At 36.9% G+C, this 23,417-nt stretch overlaps 1 protein-coding gene across 1 annotated transcript in view; it reads left to right on the top strand.

Annotated features, from left to right (window-relative positions):
* The window catches only part of LRPPRC (leucine rich pentatricopeptide repeat containing), a 110,349-nt gene that overhangs the window by 61,779 nt on the left and 25,153 nt on the right, over positions 1-23,417 (top strand). The window contains exons 26-29 of the mRNA XM_036262996.1: positions 7,909-7,977; positions 8,817-8,907; positions 19,094-19,236; positions 19,372-19,480. Coding sequence (XP_036118889.1) covers positions 7,909-7,977; positions 8,817-8,907; positions 19,094-19,236; positions 19,372-19,480 — 412 coding nt within the window. The remainder of the gene's footprint in view (positions 1-7,908; positions 7,978-8,816; positions 8,908-19,093; positions 19,237-19,371; positions 19,481-23,417) is intronic.

Below are 23,417 nucleotides of genomic sequence, written 5' to 3'. Positions count from 1 at the left end.
TCTTTGATTTGAAGCATTGGGGTAGATAGGATAAACCAGTGATTAAAATGAAGGTAGTCTTAATTCTATACATGGATTATTGTGGGAGGGTGGGATTATAGCTGGTGTTTTGTTTTATGCTTTTCTGTATTTTCTGAGTTTTCTATAATGAGCATATATATTCTTATACTCAGAAAAAGTTCTATTTTCTTTAGTGCCAACACTCATGTCTTTTTGATGATAGCCAATCTAACAAGATGTGAGGTGATAGTTCATTATGGTTTTTATTTGCTTTTCCCAGATGATTAGTGATGTTGAGCATCTTTTCATGTACTTGTTGGTCATTTGTATGTCTTTGGAAAAATGTTTATTCAGTTCCTCTGCCTATGTTTTAATTGGATTGTTTGTTTTTTTTGCCTTTGAGTTGTATGAATTCCTTATATAGTTTGGATATTAACCCCTTAACAGATGTATTACTTGCAGATATTTTCTCCCATTCTGTAAGTTGCCTTTTCATTTATTGTTTCTTTCACTGTGCAGAACCTTTTTAGTTTGATATAGTCTTACTTGTTAATTTTTGTTTTTGTTGCCTATTGTTTTGGTATCTTATCCAAAAAATTATTGCTAAAACCAATATCAAGAAGCCTTTCCCTATATTTTCTCCTAGAAATTTTATGGTTTCAGGAAGTCTCCATTGCAAGTTATTTTTTGTGAGTGGCATAAGATGGGAGTCTAATTTCATTATTCAGCACGTGATTATCCAGTTTTCACAATGACATTTATTAAAGACACTATTCTTTTCCCCCATTAAATATTCTTGGCTCCCTTGTCAAATATTAGCTGGCTGTATATGCAAGGGTTTATTTCTGGCCTCTTGATTCTGTTCCATTAATGTATGTGTATGTTTTTATGCCAGTGCCATACTGTTTTGATAACTATAGCTTTGTAGTGTGATTTGAAATCAGGAAGTATGCCTTCAGCTTTTTTTCCCTCAGGAGCACGTTGACTCTCTGGGATCTTTTGAGGTTTCATATACATTTAAGATTTTTTTTTCTAGTTCTGTGAAAAAAGGCCATTTGGGATTTTGATAAAGATTATATTGAATCTATAGATGGCTTTGTTTGGGTAGTATGAACATTTTAATAATATTAACTCTAATCCATGAACATGGGATATCTTTCCATTTATTTATGTCTTCAATTTATTTTATCAAAATCTTAGTTTTCAGTGTACAGATCTTCCACATCCTTGGTTAAATTTATTCCCAAGTATTTTATTGTTTTTATGCTATTATAAATAGCATTATTTATTTATTTTTCAGATATTTTGTTGTTAGTGTGTAGAAATGAAAATGATTTTTGTATGTAGATTTTATATCCTGAAACTTTATTGAATTCATTGATTAGTTTTATAGTTTTTTTGTGGAGTCTTTGGAATTTTCCATGTATAAAATTATATCTGCAAACAAAGACAGTTTTACTTCCTTTCTGGTTTTCTAAATAATTCTTTCATCCTGTGGTATATAGTCTTTGTGAGAAATATTTTGTAAGGGTAAATTGTTCCCTTCAATATCAGAATAAGCAGGTTGGAGTTCAGTCAGAAGACAATGGACTCTGAGCAGTGTTAAAAAGAAATTTATACTAGCAAAAGAATGTATGATAGATTAAAAGGGTTTGAGGCAGTGAGATTAATAGGATCTGAATTAAGATAATGGTTGTAGGGATTTTTAAGATACTTTAGTCAGTCATTGGAAGTGATATTTAATAACTGAAGGATAGTGACCTTAGCAGAAGACAGTGAATTAAAAGAGGCATGATATCATTTAAGCTCTGACTTGAGATAAACTAAGTTCTAACTTAGGTCTGATAAAGCTATTCCAACTAAATCCTTAGAGTTGGCATTGGCAGATTTTTCGTCTGAACTTACTGAATGAAGTTCATTAACAAAGGTGGTTGATAACATTTGAGTGGCTTCCAGTTTGACCTCTCTCCTTCCCTTCCTTCCTTTCTTTCTCACTCCCTGTCCCCTCCCTCCCTTCCTCAGTTTCTCTCTCCCTTTCTTCAACAAATAATTATTGATCACATCTTATAGTCTAGTCCTAGAGATAGACCTTAAACAGTTGAATCTATAAAATGCAGTAATTGCTGTCAGAGAAAATGCTGTTGAAAGGACCTATTTCACACTAGATCTTTCTGAGGAAGTGATGTTTGGGATGGCCCTGGACGGTTTGGCTCAGCAGTTGGAGTGTTGGCCTGCGGACCAAAGAGTTGTGGGTTCAGTTCTGGTCAAGAGCACTTACCTTGGTTGCAATTTGTTCTCCAGCCCTGATTGGGGTTGTGCGGGGTGGGGCAGCCAATCAATGTGTCTGTCCCATCGATGTTTCTTTCTCGCTGTCTCATTCTACCTAAAGATAAATGGAAAAATATTCTCGGGTGAGGACTAAAAAAAAAAAAAAAAGGAATTAAAGGATGAATTGAAAACCAGCCACATAAAGCGTGAAGGCAAAAACATCTCAGGTGGCAGAAACTGCCTGTAGAACAGTCTTGAGGCAAGAAAGTGCTTCCATTTTTTATCCTTATTCGTCTTTTGGGACCCTATCAAGATAACATTAGGAAAATCACATCTAGAGTGTCTAGTACATCATTAAACACTTAATAAATGTTAGTTTTATTTCGTTCCTTCTATGTGCATTCTTTCAAGCTGTGTTGAAATCAATCCTTTTGTCTCTTCTGCAGTCTCATCTCCTGCAAGCTAACTATCCTTAGTTCCATCCATGTCCTGGCACATTCTGGAATGAAATGTGCCATTGGGGAAATGTTCACACATTACTTTTAGGAACTTACATTATAATATCAAGTAAATATATTTTGTGAACTCTGTCTTACCAGTGATGATGATCACTGTATAGAGGCTCAAGTAAAACTTACATGTTATTGTTCAAAGTAAGCCAAGTATAAAGACTAACTATTAAGCCCATTACTCATCCAGTTATCTTTGTGGTTTTTCTGTTCCTTATTCAATGCATATTTCTTTTATATATAATTGAAATAAATAGAATCATATAGCCTAATACTTTTTTATCCTATTTATTGTCTGCATTTCCCTTCATGTAAATAAAAACTCTTCTAAACATTATTTTATTTTTTTATTTTTTTATTTTTTTTTTTATCCTCACCCGAGGACATTTTTGCAATTTTTGTACAGATAGAGTGGGAGGGAGAGAGAGAGAGAGAAACATCGACGTGAAAGGGACACATCGAGTGGCTGCCACCCACACGACCGACCAGGGCCGGGGACAAACTGCAACCGAAGTACGTGCCCTTAGCGGGAACCGAACCCGGGTCTCTCCAGACCACAGGCCAACGCTCTAACCGCTGAGCCAAACCGGCCAGGGCCTAAACATTATTTTTAATGGCCACATTATTTCATTGTTTAAGTCAACTAAGGTTTATTTGCTCATTTCTCCTTTGATAAAAGTTTTTACTATTAGTAATCATCATAATTCAAATCTTTACCTACAGTAATATTTGGTTTTCAGATATTTATTTAGTTTCATTTTTAAAAAATATGTTTTTATTGATTTTATTTTAGAGAGAGAGGAAGGGAGAGAGAGAAACATCAGTCAGCTGTCTCCAGCACGCCCCACACTGGGGATCAAGTCCAAAACCCGGGCATGTGCTCTGATTGGGAATCAAACCCCAGGACCTCTCAGTCCATGGGACCGACACTCATTCCACTGATCCACAATGGCCAGGCACAGATTTTTATTTAGGATCATTTCTCAGAAGCGGGTAAAATGTCATTACCGGTTTTAAGGGCTCTGATACTTGAAGACACAAATTTTTGTTGTATCTTTGTAGATGATACCTCTTTTATAGTTCATAGTAACAGAGATTTGGACTAAAACTCAGGCTGCCTAGTTCTAGTTCCACACTAGTTTTGCTAGAAATTATGATAAAATAAGATGGTGTTTTTGTTCTAAAAAAACAACAAAACTTCGTTCTTTTAGTCAAATACCTTTTAAGGTACTTCAGTTACCTCCCAGGAAGGAAGTGTTGGAAGTCATTTAAATAAATTAACAATGTTTAGATTTTGTGTTTTAAGACTGAACATAAGTCCAGAGGGAGATGATACATAGAAGTATGAAAAGTTAAATAATGATTTGAAGTGTTAAATAACCATATTAAAAGTTCCTATAAAGGAGTATGTTACTTAATTTTATTCTTAACCCTTTGAGCAGTTCTGTAATCATTTACTACTGAGTGCCTGCCATGTGCCTGGCACTATTAAGTTCTTAAAATATAAACACAAAGATAAATAAGAGTCTACTTTAAACTTACTTAGCATTTCTTATTCTAACTTATTCCCTTGAGGTTCAAACCTAGATTACAAACTAAACAATATAGCTAATAATATTGATAACTCTTTTATATGATTTTCATGTACATCTTCATATGAGCCTCACAAAACAACTCTGAGAAGAAACTAGGGCAAAGAAACTTCAGCGTGTGAATGTGTAGCTTGTTTAGTTAGAATTTCATGTCAGGTCCTGATTCCGTATTTCCTGTTGGTTCCTTTTAACCATTTCTACCTCATTATCTCATTTTTTTAAATAAATGAAATAAAAAACATTACATAAGTTTAAGGTATACAGTGTGTTGATTTGATACATTTATATACTGCAATATGACCTCCATTATCTCTTGACCCTTCAATATTGGAACCACCAAAATAAGTTAATGTTTCTCCAGAAGTACTCATTCCTGACTTTTTTCCTCTCTTCTTATTGGTTATTACCCTTCCATCACACTGCAGCCAGAGTAAATTTGCTGTCTTCTCAGTGGGACAAAACATTTCATTTTATGGTTTTGTGTTTTAGATCAAAAGTTTGAATGATAACAGCAATCTCCTAATTTTGTTACTCTTCCCTGTTGTTCTTGACTAGATCAAATTCAGGGTTTTATCTTAATTTGCCTTCCCTAATAAGCCAAGATGGATCTTATAGGTGCAGGAGGGATTTTAGAGCTAGTTTTTCCCTACCTGACCTCCCAGATGTTAAGAGATGTCAGTTCTCATGCCAGTTCATACCTCCTCTCCCTGAATTTGTTTACTAAGTGTCTCTAACACCTGGTTAAGTGAATCATACTTAGTTTATGATAGTTAGACTGTTAGTTTGACTTGCTCAGCCATACATATTTCCCTCCTTACTAGACATGGTCTTTAAGTCTGTCTCTGAAGATTTTAGAGAAAAGGACAAAAACAATGTAGACTTCATAAGTTCCATGATACCCTTTTCCTTCCCTTGCTGTCTCTGCTATAGGGTTAAATAGTTGGGTTCTTGTTGTTTTTGTTTGTCCCATCCCCATTATGTACTTGATTTTCCTCCTCATACTCTGGGCTAGAGGACATGAGGCTAGGGGTAGTTGTTTGTTTTCCATTTTCTTTTTCCAGCAGTAATGGCAAGAAAAATTAAATCGTAAAATTTTCTGTTTCAATTCAATTTAAGATTGTTGTTTTTGAATTAGAGTTTGAAGTCAAAGAATCTTAATTTCTTTTTTATTTTAAATGTAATAATTACTGCCCTGGCCGGTTTGGCTCCATGGTTAGGGCGTCAGCCTGCGGACTGAAGGGTTATGGTTTCGATTTCCACTCAGGGGCATGTATCTAGGTTGCGGTTTCGATCCCTAGTTAGGGCCTGTGGGAGGCAACCAGTTGATCTGTCCTCTCTCACATCAATGTTACTCTCTCTGTCTCTCAGTCTCTTCCCCCTACCCGCCTCTCTCTCCCATCATACCCTCCTAGCCTCCCTCCCTCCCTCCCACTCTGTCTCAAAATCAATGGAAAATATTCTTGGGTAAGGATTAAAAAAATAAAAAATAAAAATAAATAAAGGTAATAATTACTTTATCTAATTTTACTAGTATATGTAAAAGCCTAATATAACAACAAATTTATATTAATAATATAATGAAATTAAAGTAATAAAAATTATCTTTGATTTTGGATTATTTTTTTATCTCGTATAAGTTAATCTGGTATAAAATTGGAACTTCACAAAGTGTTTTTGAAGCACAGTAACCCAGGTGGAAACAAACATGCCAGTTTTTTTATTAGAATAATTATTTTATCCTCACTGTACATTAAATAGATTGTATATAGTAAAACAAGAAACTAGAGGTGAGTCCATTGCTTTAATTACACATTAACTCTTTTTTGATAAGTTATATTCAACATCCCATTTAGAATTCTTCTCCATGTTTTTATTACATTTTCTGTTTTTGCTTTCAACTTGCAGTGTTTAAAATTCAATAAGATGTTAAGAGATAAGCCAGAAATGTAGACTATTACAGAAGCCTAGGAGATTTAGTTAATCTGACCTAGATGTTCTTTTGATGATTGAGATTTATATATGAAAGTAGTTCTCAATTTCAAAATGAAACATAGAAACGTCTACTGTATAAGTCAGCTGTTCTGCCAGTGGCAGAGAGATTAATCAGCCACAAAGAGGAAGAGTTTGCCATAAAAGTTGTGCTATTTAGGTCGTTGGTATTTGGATCAGCGTAATATTGAAAGTTGTAAATGAATGTAGCCCTTGCATTTTGCCATGTTCAAAAGAGGATTATCTAGTATTTCTTCATGCAGTTGATATGCAGTTGATGTTGGTTTCATTTTCAGTGTAAGACATATGAAGCAAAACAGATAATGTGAGAAAATCCTTAGGTAGAAATTATGTGGAAATGTCAATATTAATGATACTTGAGAATGTATTTCAAAAACTAATTTAACACTTACTTCTTGTATCCCAAAATGTAGATATTTGCACAGTTAGCATGAGAACACTTATACAACCTCTAGTGAACCATTTTTTCTGTCATTCTACCAGAGCTCTGAGTTGTTAGTTTCTGCTTCAGTTGTTAATTTAACATTATACAATATTATCTTAAGAAATACCAAAAAAACCCACAAGGACTTAAAAATAAGAGCTCCGATTTGGGCGGGGGTGGGGGGTGCCTGGTTTAGTCAACAAAGCTGAATGGAGAAAGCAGTAAAGGTACCTCCTCTAGACTAGAGCAGCCAGGGCTAATGAGTATGTAGTTTTCTTACCATAATGCTGTGATTGAAATGTAGTATTTAATGGTGAAGCCCTCTTACAAATGATGAAAATACTATAGTTACAGTGACAAATCCTTAGAGTTATATGTGAAATGGTTTGTCTTTTATTCCAGTATCCAGAATTGTAAAATAATTGCTCTGAAGCTAGAGTTATTGACTAAACCTTAGTACTTTCTAATTGAGGCTATAAGGATATAATGTATGTTTCAATTATTGAAATAAACTAAGATTTTGAACTAATTTTAAGTACTTAGCTTGACGTAATTACTTAGCTTTTTAGGCATTTAATTTTAGATATTAGACAAGCATTTATGGTAGTCGGAAGACTTAGCACTAAAATTTTATATAGCTTTTTAAAAAAGCAGTTGGTTTATTATTGTGACAGCTGTTAATAAGTCTGTGTAACATTAGTAATTTTTGCTTCCTGAATCTATTGGGATCTCTGAGTGGTGTGTGGTGTGTGTCTACTTTGACATAGTTTGGAGTTTGTTCATTATTTCAAGGTTTCTTTTTGAACTAAAGAAAGAATAACCATTATAATAACTAAAGATTTATGGAATGAAAATTGATCGGCAAAGCAGCATTTTAAAATAACCCAAATCTTCTAGACACAGGTTAAATATAGGTTATGTGTTATACTATGCTCTAATCCTAAAGGTCTTTGATAATTATGGGTTTAAGTTGTAGGTTTCTTTAATATATATGTTTGAGAAGGAGGCAGCAAATCCATCAAAGGAAAACTATTTGTCTTTGAGGGAAAATTAATGTGTAGCTACAGCCTTACCGTGTGTGCTGTGTGATTATTTTATTTTACAGACTCCAGGCATTAGAGCTCGACCCACCAGACTTCAGTGGTTTTGTGATAGATGTATTTCAAGTAATCAGGTTTGTGTTTAATTTCTGGTCTCAAGCACCTAAAACTGTACGTGGAAAGCAAGTGTCCTGCATGTTATAGGAGCATTTGAGGATTTTAGGAGATAACAGCATTATTAATGGAAGTTGTGTTATCTTGGTTGTTTTCCAAATAAGCTATAGCTTAATTCTTATTCCTGAGGTGCCATAGTTCCTAAAAATTCTGAGATGGGCCCTGAACATTTTAGTTTGCTTTATCTTACTTAATTTGAGCAGACTAACTTTATTTTCTTAGCAATTAAAATCTGCTTTTAGTCCTTAGTGACTAGAGGAGTCGCTTGATGGGAGCCCAGTAGAATTTCTACTTTACTTTTCCTACCTGCCCTGAAGTTCAGATATCTGTTCACATCCTGCCAAGTAAACGCCACAGGGGAAGGAGGTATAACGTTTATGTGGAAGAGTATTCTTATGAATAAATAAGTATAGGATGTACGCACTGGGTCCTCCACCCCAGATATTTTTTAAAATTCTCCAAAATGCACCTTGTTGGAAGTACCCTCAACTAGATAATTGGTCATGTTGTGTTCTTGACTCCAAGGAGTCTTTGAACCCTTTAACTTAAAAAACAAAATGTTTTAAAATTGTGATAAAATTACATGTAACATAAAATTTCTCATTTTAACCATTTTAAGGAGTACAGTTTAATGGCATTAAGTACATTCACATTGTGCTCAGCCCTTTAACTAACTTTTGAAGTAAAGTTAATTTACCTGTTGGGTAAGCTAATTTCAAAGATTATTCAACTGAGATTTATCAACTATAAAATATATCTTTTATATAATCTAGATCCATCTGTTTTTCTTATTTCTAAGGTTGAAACTCTAGAAAAATTAGTGGAGCTGACAGAGAAGCTATTTGAATGTGACCGAGACCAGCTGTACTACAATCTGCTAAAACTCTACAGTAAGTAACTAATCTGACTGTTCCTCATGTTTTTATTTTGGAGACATTTATTCTGTTGAAGGCAGCAGGCAGGAAAGGAGTCTCAGGCTTTGAGGAAGCTCCAGGGACCTTCAACAGGCTCACGTAGAAGACAGATTGAACTTGATCGAAAAATGTTATATTGTATTGCTAGACACTGTGCAGTCTTCATAATTTCTGATATTCTTATTGCAGTAATGAAAAGGTAACAGATCTTCATCAGAGTTGCACAATTTAATAGGACTTTTGAGGTCTATTCTTTTTTTTAAATCCTCTGGATCAGTGATTCTTCAACCTTTTTCATCTCATGACACATATAAACTAATTACTAAAATTCTGCAGCACACCAAAAAATACATTGTATTTATTGCCAGTTTGACAAAAAAAAAAGTGTAATTTTGATTCATTCACACTGGACAGCTATTGTGTTGGCACTTGTCATTTTTTAATTTGGCAATCTAAGGGAAAAGAGGTCAGTGACCCTGACTGAAGACAGGTATTGCCTGTTTTACAATTTTTTGTAGCACACTGGTTGAAATTGCTGCTCTAGATGTTATCAGTCATTTCTATAATTAGGTAACCATCAAAAGTGTTCATGAGTATAGATATTTTTTTAGAATAGTGCATATTATGTACAAACTCATTGCTAAACAATTTCTTTTAAAAATATGATCATGTTATAATAAGTTTTGACTTAATTCTGTATTATATACATTTTTCTACATTTATCACCTATAAATGACTACATTGAACTAGAATTTAATCAATCCCTTGTTGCTAGACATGTGAATAGATTTTCGTTTTTCATATTATAAACTAACACTGCATTAGTTATTTTTGTACCTTAATCTTTGTTCACACCCATAATTGTTTCCTTAGGTTGAATTTGTATTTATATTAAAGATTAAAAGTGATTGACATTTCTGAAACTTTTGATCGCTATTATTGTCAAACAATGTTCTAATATGTTTATACCAATTTGCACATCTGGAAACTTTGCAGTCTCTTTTAGGGTATTTGAGTGGAGAGGAACAATGCTTAGAATAGTCAGTTACTTTTCTTCAGAGATATTTGATATAGATTTATTGTCCTCTTTTTCTAATGGGAGATATTTCTCACCAAACATAGACAGCAGTAAATAAGTTGCTTCATATGTCTTTTTGAACTTGTATTTATTACTATTGGAAGTTTTATCTTGGTGGTCTAAGTAAAATAAGACTTGCTGTGAAATTTACATTTCAGTTCTTGGGTGCATTGAAATACACACTTTCCATACGTTTTTACAGTTTTTTTACCCTGTATTGTCAGTCTTAAAACTTTGGCTTGAATGATCAAATTCTGGCTCACAATAGTGAGGTTGTTATTGAATATATAGAATTTAAAAAGTTATGATTTAGTATTTAGTCCTTAATTTGTGGATTATAACATGTAATGAGTACGAATTCTCCTTCTTTCCCCCTTATTTTCTCCTTTTTGAAGAACTATTTCATGCTTAAATTCTAATTTTATGCAAACCTCAGAAAAATACTGACTTTATTCAAATGAGTCTCGGAATTTACAATAGTCCCCATAGAAGACTGTGTAAAATTTCATTCAGAAAAAAATGTCTCTGAAGCAGTTACTGTGCTAGCTATTGTGCTCAGCACTGCAGACATGAAGGGTGGTGTGCTCTGCAAAAAGAGTTAGACCTGCAACCAAGACTGACAGACAGTACCCGGTGAATAACAACGGTAAGAATGTTCAGAGTACAGTGATGGTCCACAGAAAGCTGAGAGGGACCAGCCTCACAAAATTCTTTTTCTTGTGCACATGACCTTTTGCTTTTGATTCTTGAAAAGAATAAACTTTTTTTTTTTTTTTTTTATCCTCACCCGAGGACATTTCCATTTTTTATTCAGATAGAGTGGAAGGGAGAGAGAGGAAGAGAGAGAGAGAGAGAAACATCTATGTGAAAGGGACACATCGAGGGGCCGCCACCCACACGACCCAACCAGGGCCGGGAACAAACTGCAGCCAAGGTACATGCCCTTAGCGGGAACCGAACCCAGGTCTCTGTGGACCGCAGGCTGACGCTCTAACCAGTGAGCCAAACCAGCCAGGGCAAGAATAAACAACTTTTAAGTTCATCTTAAAATTTCCTTTAGGGATAAGCAGTCTCTGAGGGTTACTACCATTTTCTTCTTAATCCCCTCTGTCTGTCGTTCTGTTTGGTTCCTTCCTCCAATTTCTCGCTCTGTGTTTGAGCCAAGAGTCTGAGGAGCTCTGTAGTGTGAGGGTGGCTTCTTGTGAGGCTAGAAGCCAGAGGAATCATTATCAGGAAGTGTACTTTTTAACCTAATTTGTATACTTCCCGCCTTCTATAGTGCTATAAATAATGTGGTTGTGATAACCTAATCCTTCCCTTTCTGAAGGAAAAGTAAGTTACCTCCTTCTGTGGCCCTTTCTCTCTATTTTGCCTTCTGACTTGGACCACTACTTAAATATGTGAAATAATTTACAAAGAACTGTGGACTCAATTTATTTGCAAAGGACCATATGGTATGGAGTGATATATGAGATTTGGTCCTATTATACTTGAAAACTCTATAGTTTGGATTGTGGATTTGTGAGATGACAATTTGTTTGACCTGGAATTTATTATAAGGTTATTCTTTTTTTATTATTTTTTTGATGTGTCCCCTTAGCGGGAACCAAACCCAGGACTCTCTAGTCCACAGGCCGATGCTCCAACCACTGAGCAAAACCGGCTAGGGCAAGGTTATTCTTTTGAATGATGTAATTTTAGCTCTTGAAAAGAGTTGGCTTAATTATTTTGTGGCATTGTTGAAGAGCAAATTTGCTTTGTTTATTAAAACAGTATCTGTCAATTGATCATCTTCCCATTTCTCTCTGTCCATTTATATACAGTATTTTTTTTTTTATCCTCACCCGAGGACATTTTTCCATTTTTTGTTCAGGTAGAGTGGAGGGAGAGAGAGGAAGAGAGAGAAAGAAACATCGACGTGAAAGGGACACATCAAGTGACTGCCACCCGCACGACCCAACCAGGGCCGGGGACAAACTGCAACTGAGTTACATGCCCCTAGCGGGAACCGAACCCGGGTCTCTCCGGACCGCAGGCCAATGCTCCAACCGCTGAGCCAAACCGGCCAGGGCTATATACAGTATTTTTTACATATTCATCTATTCTGGTTAATACTCCTTACATGTTTCATACTCTGCATTGTGTTCTATGGCTTCCTTTTTTACCTAATATGAAATAAACTAACAGGAAAAGGTAAATGCTTTCTCCCTTAATTACCAATTTTAAATGCTGGTGTCCTTGGAACCTCCAAAGTTGATCACTGATTCACTTTATGAGTTCATGAATTTTTTTTTTTTTTTTAATCCTCACCCGAGGATATTTTTCCATTTTTGTACAGATAGAGTGGGAGGGAGAGAGAGGAAGGGAGAGAGAGAGAGAAACATCGACGTGAAGGGACACATCGAGTGGCTGCCACCCGCACGACCAACCAGGGCCGGGGACAAACTGCAACCGAAGTACGTGCCCTTAGCGGGAACCGAACCCGGGTCTCTCTGGACCGCAGGCCAACGCTCTAACCGCTGAGCCAAACTGGCCAGGGCTGAGTTCATGAATTTTTAAAAATGTTTGTATTTGAATTTCTTGCAAAATTATTCTTTTTTCGTGTGTGTGTGTGTGTGGTACGTGCCCCTAGCAGGAACCGAACCCGGATTCTCTGGCCCGCAGGCTGACGCTCAACCGCAGAGCCAAACTGGCCAGGGCCGAAATTATTCTTTTTGGTGCTCAAATTGTCCCATCTTTGGTCAGTGGGAACCTCTTCACATAGGCTTCGGCATCATTTGACCTTGTTAGTCTTTGATAGTTCCTTGTTTTCAGGCAAAACAAAACAATTCAGGCTTATGTGGCATAATTCCTGTCCTAGACCTGGAGTCCTTATTTTAGAGGGGAATAATATTTCAAGACCATAATTAGATGATTGACAAATGGGGAATTTGGAAATTGCCCCATTTTATCAATAATATATAAAAATTTACCAGCTTTATAATTAAAACCCTGAACTAGAAATCTTTTAGTTTCATACCATAGAGACTATGTATGTATAAAGTGCAAACTGTTTAATATACGCATCATGTGGCCTTCAAATATAGCCCCACAACTATGTTTATTATTATAAAATTCGACTAATGAGTCAAAAATCTGGATTTGTAGCTTAAGAGTTCTCAGTGGTACTGTATTTAATAGTCCTCTTCTTTTTTTTAAATCCTCATGCAAGGATACTTTTCCATTTATCTTCAGATAGTGTGTGTGGGGGGGCATCGAAATGAGAGAGACACATCTGTTGGAATTGGTTGTCTCCTGCATGACCCCAACCAGAGCCTAGGACCGAACTGCAACCAAGGTACGTGCCCTTGACTGGAATCGGATCCATGGCTTTGGTTCTCAGGCTGACGCTGTAACATTTGAGCCAAACTAGCCAGGGTGTCAGTTTTCTTCTTTAAAGAGGGAAATGAGTTCCAGGAAAGTGATGGGATTGTAGAGGCAGAGTGTCCATTCCCTGGTCACAGCCCAGGTTTGTGGCTGTTTGATTTTTCAGTTAACAAGTATAATTGTTGTATTCATGGTAAAAGGATTTTAAGCCTCAGAAGGATATTATGAAAACATGGATTTTCTGTGCCTTTGAGAGATTTTACGCACAGATGCATATTTTGGCACATTGACTAATTTGATTGCCTCAAATTTATGTATTTTGTAATCTAGGTACATTTCTGAGAAATATTTTCCCTCAAAAATTAACTATATGTATATATGAATAACTGACTTGTCTCATGCTCTATACACAAATTCTTACCTGTATTTTGAAATATTTTTATAAGTTGCTAGTCTATTTGAATAAGTGCATCTCTGTAATATGTTGTCCTTCCTAAGAAAAGAAACCTGTCTTCCCAGAGTCCAAAGATCTTTTCCAGAGTCTGTAGAATCTTTCAGTTTCAAGGCACAGAGTTGTACATCATTTTTCCACGTTCTCATCAGTGTTTGGAATAGTTATGTTAGTTTAAAAATTAATTTTTTAAAAAGCACATTAGCAATGCTGTTCCCAGCCAGCTCTTGGAAACACTCCCTAGCAAAGTCTTCTGCAGTCTTTATTACCCTTTGGCAGAGAACAGATGTGTTCCACCTTCATTCTTCAGAATGAAACTTTCTGGGGCTTGGATTTTTGTTTTGTTTTTAAATATGTTTTTATTGATTTTTTAGAGAGAGGAAGAGAAAGAGAAATAGAAACATCAATAAGAGGGAAAACATCGATCAGCTGCTTCCTGCACTTGATCCTACTGGGGATCAAGCCTGCAACTCGGGCATGTGCCCTAATGGGGAATGGAACCGGGACCTCTCAGTCCATGGGATGTCGCTCAATCCGCTGAGCCTCACTGGCCAGGCTGTTTTAAATTTATTTATAAAATTAGTTTTATACATTCACATACTTGAAAAATTACTTTTACAAATTGAATTTTGCATTACATTAGGACATTTTAATGAAGGAAAAGCATAAATAGTTATTTTGATTATAAATTTAAAGGTTTTAGCCCAAACCCCAATGGGGGGCATGCAGGAGGCAGCCAGTTGATGTTCACTTTCATCAATGTCTCTCTCTTTCTCTCTCTCTCTCTATATATATATCTCTAAAATGAAGAAAAAAAATTTTTTTTTTTCTTTTTTTTTTTTATCCTCACCCGAGGACATTTTTCCATTTTTTGTTCAGGTAGAGTGGGAGGGAGAGAGAGGAACAGAGAGAGAGAGAGAAACATCGACGTGAAAGGGACACATCGAGTGGCTGCCACCCGCACAACCGACCAGGGCCGGGGACAAACTGCAACCGAGGTACATGCCCTTAGCGGGAACCGAACCCGGGTCTCTCAGGACCGCAGGCCGACGCTCTAACAGCTGAGCCAAACCGGCCAGGGCAAGAAAGAAATTTTTTAAATGTAAGGGTTTTATATTAATTAGACTGATTTTATTATTAAAGTATGTATAAAATCACTGAACTTTAGATTAATTTCTACTATTTGGGTCACCATTTAGTATATTCTTTGTGAAAGTTTAGGCTGCTTCTATGAATGACCTGGGGAAATTTTCCAACTCATGATTTACCTTTTTCTTTATTGCAGGTTTCTGATGAAATGTGAATGTTTTTTGTTCTTTGAGTTTTTTACTTCCAGGAATCATTAGTTATCAAAAATTTAGCTTTTCAGTTTAAGGGGTGGGTAATGTAGGAAAGTTTCATTTGTTTTATTTAGTATTTGGGTATATTTGAGGAACACATTTACATATGTTTTCTGGAACATTTGTGCCCTGAAACAAGCCCCCTTTCTTAGAGCTGAATTGTAACAGTTGAGATACTCTGTCTTCATATTTGCGAATTTAAAAAAAAGAAAGATTTCGATATCCGGTCAAGATGGCAGCGTAGGTAAACGCGGTATGGCGTCCTCCCACAACCACATCAAAGTTACAACTAAACTACAGAACAACCATCATTCAGAACCTCCTGAAATCAAGCTGAATGGAAGTCCTACCACTACGAAATTAAAGCAGCAGCCACATCCAGATGGTAGGAGGGGCGGAGGCACGAGGGGCGGAGGCACGAGGGGCGGAGGCGACAGGCTGGTCCCACACCCACGTGTGGCAGATAAAAATCAGGAGGCTCCCGCGGCTGGGAAGGTCCTTCCGGAGGACTAAGGGGTCCTCGTCCCACACCAGGTGCCCCGCTCAGGGTTCCAGTGCCAGGAAGAGAATCCCCATAACTTCTGGCTGGAAAAACCAGCAGGAACTGAGGCTCAGGGAAGCTGGCGGCTGGAGCCCCAGGCAGCTCCTTAAAGGGCCCGCGCACGGACTTATCGGACTCTCTCCCTCTAAGTTTGGGGGGGGAGGCAGCTCGAGGGGCACCAGAGTCATACAGGGAAGAACTGAGCTGTTTGGCACTGGAGTGAGGGCTGGAGAGGGGGCTTTCTTGGGGACAAACGTGCTGTAAGAGGCCTTTGTTCCTTTGGTGAGCCCTTCCCGGGGGCGACAGACAGTCGCCATATCTGGGACTCCAGCAACCTGGCTCACACTGGTAGCCCTGCCCTGCTGACTCCCTGAGGCCCCGCCCCACCCAACTTTCAAGCCCACCCAAGCTGTTGCCACTTGCTTAACCATAGATTGGCCTGTCTTTGATCCTGCTTCAGGTTTTTCCTAAATTCTTTCAAAGAAGCAGCATCTGGTCTCAGCGAGGCCCATACCTCTCATTAAGTAATACACAGAAACAAACACAGGGAGGCAGCCAAAATGAGGATACAAAGAAACAGGTCCCAAATGAAAGAACAGAACAAAACCCCCAAGAAAAGAACTAAGCGAAATGGAGATCAGCAACCTAACAGATACTGAGTTCAAAATACTGCTTATAAGGATGCTCAATGAATTTAGTGAGAACCTCAGTGAACTTAGGGAGGGCCTCAAGAGCATAAAAAACGACCAGTTAGAAATCATGGATACACAGTTAGAATTGAAGGAGGCATTAACTGAAATAAAGGATAATTTACACAGCTTCAATAATAGAGTACATAAATCCAAGGAGCAAACCATCGATTTGGAATGTAAGGAAGCAAAAAATGCCCAATCAGAACACCAAAAAGAAAAAGGAATCCAAAAAAATGAGGATAGTGTAAGGAGCCTCTGGGACAACTTCAAGTGTGCCAACATTCGCATCTTGGGGGTGCCAGAAGGAGAAGAGCGAGAAGAAGAAATCGAAAGCCTGTTCGAAACAATAATAATGGCAGAAAACTTTCCTAACTTGGTGAAGGAAACAGACATACAAGTTCAGGAAGCACAGAGAGTCCCAAACAAGATGAACCCCAAGAGGCCCACACCAAGACACATCATCATCAAAATGCAAAAGGTTCAAGACAAAGAGAGAATCTTAAAAGCAGCAAGAGAAAGGCAGCTAGTTACCTACAAGGGAGTTCCCACTAGGCTGTCAGCTGATTTCTCAAAAGAAACTTTGCAGGCCAGAAGGGAGTGGCAAGAAATATTCAGAGTGATGAAAAGCAAGAACCTACAACCAAGATTACTCTATCCTGCAATGCTGTCATTTAGAATCGATGGCCATATAAAAACTTTCCCAGACAAGAAAAAGTTAAAGGAGTTCATCACCACCAAACCGTTATTATATGAAATGATGAAGTGTCTTTTTGAAGAAAAAGATAAAATGTATGAACAAACAAAATGGCAATGAATACATATCTATCGACAATGGAATCTACAAACAAAATGAACAGGTAGAACAGAAACATTCTCATAGATACAGAGAACATTTTGTTGGTTGCCAGTTGGGAGGGGGGTTGGGGGAATGGATGGAAAAGGTGAAGGGATTAAGAAGTACAAATTCATTGCTAGACTGCCAAACCTCAAAGGGAAAGGGGTTGGGGAGGTGGGAAGAAATAAACCAAAGAACTTATATGCATAACCAATGGACACAAACAATAGTGTGGGAAAAGGTGAGAGGGGGGCGGGAGTGGGGAGGAGGGGGTCAATGGGGGGAAAATGTGGAATATCTGTAATACATTTTACATCCAACAATAAAGATTTAAAAAAAAAAAAGAAAGAAAGAAAGATTTAAAACAGTTTTTCTTGCCCTGGCCGGTTTGGCTCAGCGGTTAGAGCGTCAGCCTGTGGTCCTGAGCGACCCGGGTTCGGTTCCCGCTAAGGGCACGTACCTCGGTTGCAGTTTGTCCCCGGCCCTGGTAGGTCGTGATGATGGCAGCCACTCGGTGTGTTCCTTTCACATCGATGTTTCTCTCTCTCTATCTGTTCCTCTCTCTCCCTCCCACTCTACCTGAACAAAAAATGGAAAAATGTCCTCGGGTGAGGAAAAAAACAACAACAAAAAACAAAAAAACAGTTTTTCTTTTTTTGTTAATCCACAAGTATTTATTGAGTATCACTGTGTACCAAGGGTACACGGGGCACCTCACAGGGTAGATGATGTCCAGAGGGCTAAGCAGAGGAGCCATTTTCTTGGCCACACAGCCTCCCCTGCCATGCTTGTGAGACCCCCAACTTCTCAAACCTTTCCTGGATCCTCCTGCAACTTTTCTCCCATTATACCCAGAGGTCACACCTGTGCATGGCCATAGAACATCCTTTTAAGTATATAGGTGGAGGGAACAAGGGCCATAGGGACCCTTGCTGGACCCTGGGAGTGGCAGTGTCCAGATTTACAGATGGGGAAACTGAGGCTGGTGGCTTGGCAGGGCATAGATTCCAACAGGGACTAGAGAACTTTCTGCAAAATACCTCCCCTCAACTCCACATCCTGGTCCAACCTGGCAACTTGGTTTTCCCTCTTCCCCCACCCCTCAGCCACAGTGCTCTACTCTACCCTAAAACCTTGGACAGACCAAGCCTCCGAATATACAGGGCCTGGTAGCATCTCCCCAACTCTTGTTTCTTCCCCCACTCACGTGTCCATGGCCCAGTAGCTAGCCTCCTGGACACCATCTGCCGCGCAGCAATCCTGTCCTCCGCCCATGTTGTCCAAAGTAATAATCTAAAGCAGTATTTCTTTGTGTTTAGTATTTTTTTGAACTTCATGTGTCATGACATTTTTCGTATTCTACTGTAGTTTTTCACAGGCAAAAGTATATTAAAAATTTTGATCTTTTTTTATTTGAAAACCCATTAGAATGTTTTAAAATAAAGTCTCGATTCTTGAGTTTTTGCTGTTTATAAAAGACTCAGCTACCACAGCGAAAAAACTAGATTTTTCAACATGAAGGAGTCTGCTGACTTCCTTCTAGTAAACTTCTTGTCCTTTTAATAACTTAGTCTGATAGCATTGTCTGTTGAGATAAGAAATTATCACACACTGTCATAGATATTTTTCAGCTCAACTGAAGAGACAGAATTCTCCCTACTCAAATAAGTGAAAAATGTTTGTTATTAGTCACTTTTGAGGAAAATTATACAATTGCATTCTTTCAATCACCCTGTTTCTTTCCTTGGAGGCAATAGTTGAAATAGTGCTTTCTTCAACATCAAATTAAAAAGGTCTTGATTATTTTCATGAATTCTTCTTAGTATGTTCATTAATTTCTGTTTCATTATATTTTATAGAAATAAATGGTGACTGGAAAAGAGCTGATGCTGTCTGGAATAAAATGCAAGAAGAAAATATTATTCCTCGTGGGAAGACATTAAGATTATTAGCAGAAATCCTTAAAAACAATAATCAGGAGGTTCCATTTGATGTACCTGAGGTAATTTGTTTTTAATTGTAAGCATAACGAATTTTCTTGTCAGCCTAACTATAGGTCATAAATTTGTCCAGTTTTACACTGAAAAGATCACTGCATTTATAACTTTTTGTATAACTGAATAATTTTGTTTTTAAGTTGTGGTATGAGGAAGAAGAACCTTCCCTGAATTCTTCAGCACCTTTAGTTGGGGAAACTAATTTACAGAAAGAACTATCAAATGCCTGCCAAAGGCAAAAAAGCAAAGGTAAGCATGTGTACTAAGGTCTTCTTTCTAACAGCAACATGGGATCTAAGTCCAACAAATTAGCAGTGTTCTAGGATAGAGGTGGAACATTAATTGTATATACTAATTAATTTTTAAATTAACAAGGCATTTTGGAACAATTGGAAGAATTTAAGTGTTGAGTGAGTAACAAGGAATTACTCTCATTTTTATTAGATATTATAGGAAAATGTCCTTAAGTTTGGGGGAATTTATAATAAAGTATTGAGAAATGAAAAAAATATTAAGATTTCTATAATTTATTTTAAAATACTTAAGCCATAAAGAACAAAGATGAAGCAAATCTAGCAAAATGTTAATTAGAGGTAGGTGACGGGTATATTGCACTATTCGTGAGAGTTTTCTGTACATGTAAAATTTTAATAGCCCTGGCCAGTTTGGGTCAGCGGTTAGAGCATCAGCCCACAGACCAGAGAGTCCCAGGTTCGGTTCCTGCTAAGGACATATACCTCAGCCCCTGTTGGGGTCGTGTGGGTGGCAACCAGTCGATGTGTCTCTCTCACATTGATGTTTCTCTCTCTCTCCCTCCCGTTCTATCTGAAGATAAATGCAAAAATGTTCTTGGGTGAGGATAACAAAAAAAAATAATAATAATTTTTTTTCATAATAATAAAAACTAAAAGGTATACATTTTTTCAAAAATTACACTTTGACAATAGCATTATCATAAAATATTTTCGGTAAATAAATTTGTATTTTTTGCTTTTATTTGAAATAAATGATTAGGACATTAACCACCCTAATCATAGTGTATGTTGAAGTAATTAAGCAATACAGTAGTCTCCCTTTATCCATGGGGAGTAAGTTCCAAGACTCCCAGTGGATGCCTGAGACTGCAGTAGTACTGAACCCTATATACTCTTTTTTCCTATACATATATATCTATGATAAAGTTTAATTTATAAGTTAGTCACAGTAAGAGATTAACAACAATACTAATAACAATTATAACAATATATTGTAATAAAAGTTATGTAAATGTGACATTGTTAAGTAAAATAAGGGGTACTTGAACATAAGCACTACAAGACAAGACAGTCTATCTGATAACAGAGATGGCTACTAAGTGACTAATGGGTTGGTAGCATATGCAGCATGGATACAGTGGACGAAGGGATGTTTCATATCCTGAGCAGGACGGTGTGAGATTTTATCACACTACCCAGAGCAGTGTGCAATTTTCCATTTAATATTTGTGGATTGCAGTTGAACGAGAAACCTTGGATAAGGAGAGACTACTGTATCTCAGGGTTGGAGGCAGGATGTGAGCCCTGTTTCTTGATTTTCTTCCCTCTCTCTAATAGTCAACTTTCCTGAAGTCATGCCTACTTTTCTATCATGACTATTTGAAAAGTTTTATGACCATCTTGAACCCTCTGATAAAAGCTTGCCAATTGCATTCTAGCTATTTTCACTTAGACTTAATTGTACTCTCCCGAAATCAGATACTACTGTTTCCTTTATTTATGTTAAGTTCTCTAAATAAAATGGTATAATTATCTAAGTCTTTTAGTTTTTGTGTGAATTTTCAAATATGATTTATGATAATTTAACTAATACGCAGCAGATTTTTCCTTTTTCATTTTAGTATTGACAGTTTTAAGTTCTGGTCAGTAGAAAGGAATCAATTTAGAAATTTATAGAACCTCTTAATTTCTTGACTTAACTAGAAATTTTGTGACACTAACATAAAATGTATGAAATAAGAATAAGCAAAACTCCTATTCTTTGTCAATCATACAGAGAAGCTTTATTCTTTCTGAGTCAGTTTTCATTGCTGCATATTCAGGCTATGCATCCTTGAATCTTTCACCATGCAACTGTTAAACCTAAATACAAAATTACTATTATCAATACTATTTAAATATTCTAGAGGAGTTCCGATCTGACTGAGATGAATGTAAGGTTAATGTATAGTTTCTAATGTTTAAAGATTCCCAAACTCCTTCATGTATTGCCTTTTTAAATTTTTCTGTTTTATTTAAGTAAAAAATTTTAACCAATTTACTAAATAAATAGAATGCAGTGTTTATTATAAATGTAGAGCTACATCCCTATTCTAGTTCTAATATACAGTTTACACTTATCTAATGATTTCATCCTGTTAATTTTTTCAGTGCTTTTAGTCATTTTTTTTGTTTGTGTATTTTGGATTTGAACGCTTAGCAAAAAATAAATACCTTAAAAAAATGAATGCTTGCACTGAATATTTTAAGAAGTGAATACTTGCATTAGCACTTTATCAAATTTGTGTTAGTTCGGTATACTAAAAGGGATAGTATGACTTTCATACCAGAAACAAACCTGTGGTGAGTGAGTTTGGTGCATTACAATGATAGTTTTTTTTTTAACTTTTGGAAAAAAATAAACATAGCCATAGCAGTTTGTGCGAAGACAACAATTTTTAGAAAACAGATAGTGAGATTGTCTAGATTATTTTATTGATCTTAAAATATTCAAATTGTAGTTATTTTCAGCAAACTAGTAAACTATTTATACTTGTTGGCAAGTAGACTATTACTGATTACATCTTAACCTTTTTTTTTAACTTTTTTTATTTTTATTTTCGTTACAGATGTTTCTCAATCCCCCCACCCATTGACATCCTCCTCCCCATCCCCCGCCCCCGTCCCCAGCTTTGTTGACTATGTCCATTGGTTATGGATATGTGCACATAAGTTCTGTGGTTTATCCCTTCCCTCCCCGCCCCCTCACTTCTGAGGATTGTCAGTCTGTGCCCTACTTCTATGATTCTGGGTCTATTTTCTTCATCAGTTTGTTTTGTTCATTATATGCCACAAATAAGTGAGATCATGTGATAGTTGTCTTTCTCTGCTTGGCTTGTTTCGCTTAGGATAATACTTTCCAGGTCCTTCCATGTTGTCTCAAAGGATAAGAGATCATTCTTTCTTACAGCTGCATAGTACTCCATTGTGTATATGCACCACAGCTTTTTTATCCAGTTGTCTACTGATGGGCACTTGGGCTGTTTCCAGATCTTAGCGATTGTAAATAGTGCTGCTGTGAACATAGGGGTATATATATTCTTTCTGGTTGGTGTTTCAGGCTTCTTAGGGTATATTCCTAGAAGTGGGATCACTGGGTCAAATGGAAGTTCAATTTTTAATTTTTTGAGGTAACACCATAGTGTTTTCCATAGTGGCTGCACCAGTCTGCATTCTCACCAGCAGTGTACTAGGGTCCCCTTTTCTCCACACCCTCACCAGCACTTGTTGTTTCATGATTGGTTGATGGCAGCCATTCTGATAGGTGTGAAGTGATACCTTATTCTTGTTTTAATTTGAATCTCTGATGATTAGTGACATTGAGCATTTTTTCATATGTCTCTTGGCCATTTGTATGTCCTGTTTGGAAAGGTCTCTTTAGGTCCTCTGTCCATTTTAATTGGATTATTTGTCTTCCATTTGTGGAGTTGTGTGAGTACTCCATATATTTTGGAAATTAACCCTTTATTTGATGTATCATTGGCAATTATGCTCTCCCATATAGTGGGTTCCCTTTCCATTGTGATGGTTGTTTTTAGTTTGATATAGTCCCATGTGTTCATTTTTTCCTTTGTTTCTCTTGCCTTAGGTGATGTATTAACTTTTTTTTAAATTCCATTTTATTTTTCTATTTTTTAAAATGTTTTTATTGATTTTTGAGTGAATGAGGGAGAGAGAGAGAGATAGAAACATTGATGTATGAGAGAAACGTTGATTAGCTGCCTTCTGCACGCCCCCTACTGGGGATCAAGCCTGCAACCTGGGCATATGCCCTGACCGGGAATCGTACCTGGACCTCTCAGTCCATGGGACAATGCTCAATCCACTGAGCCACACTGTCCAGGCACATCTTACCTTCTTAGCTCCCTTAAAAGGAAAATATATGCATTGTA

The sequence above is a fragment of the Molossus molossus genome, unplaced genomic scaffold, assembly GCF_014108415.1.
Source record: "Molossus molossus isolate mMolMol1 unplaced genomic scaffold, mMolMol1.p scaffold_m16_p_15, whole genome shotgun sequence".
NCBI classification, from domain to species: domain Eukaryota; kingdom Metazoa; phylum Chordata; class Mammalia; order Chiroptera; family Molossidae; genus Molossus; species Molossus molossus.
Note: the sequence above shows the minus strand (reverse complement) of the source record. Positions and strands in the feature narration are given on the sequence as shown.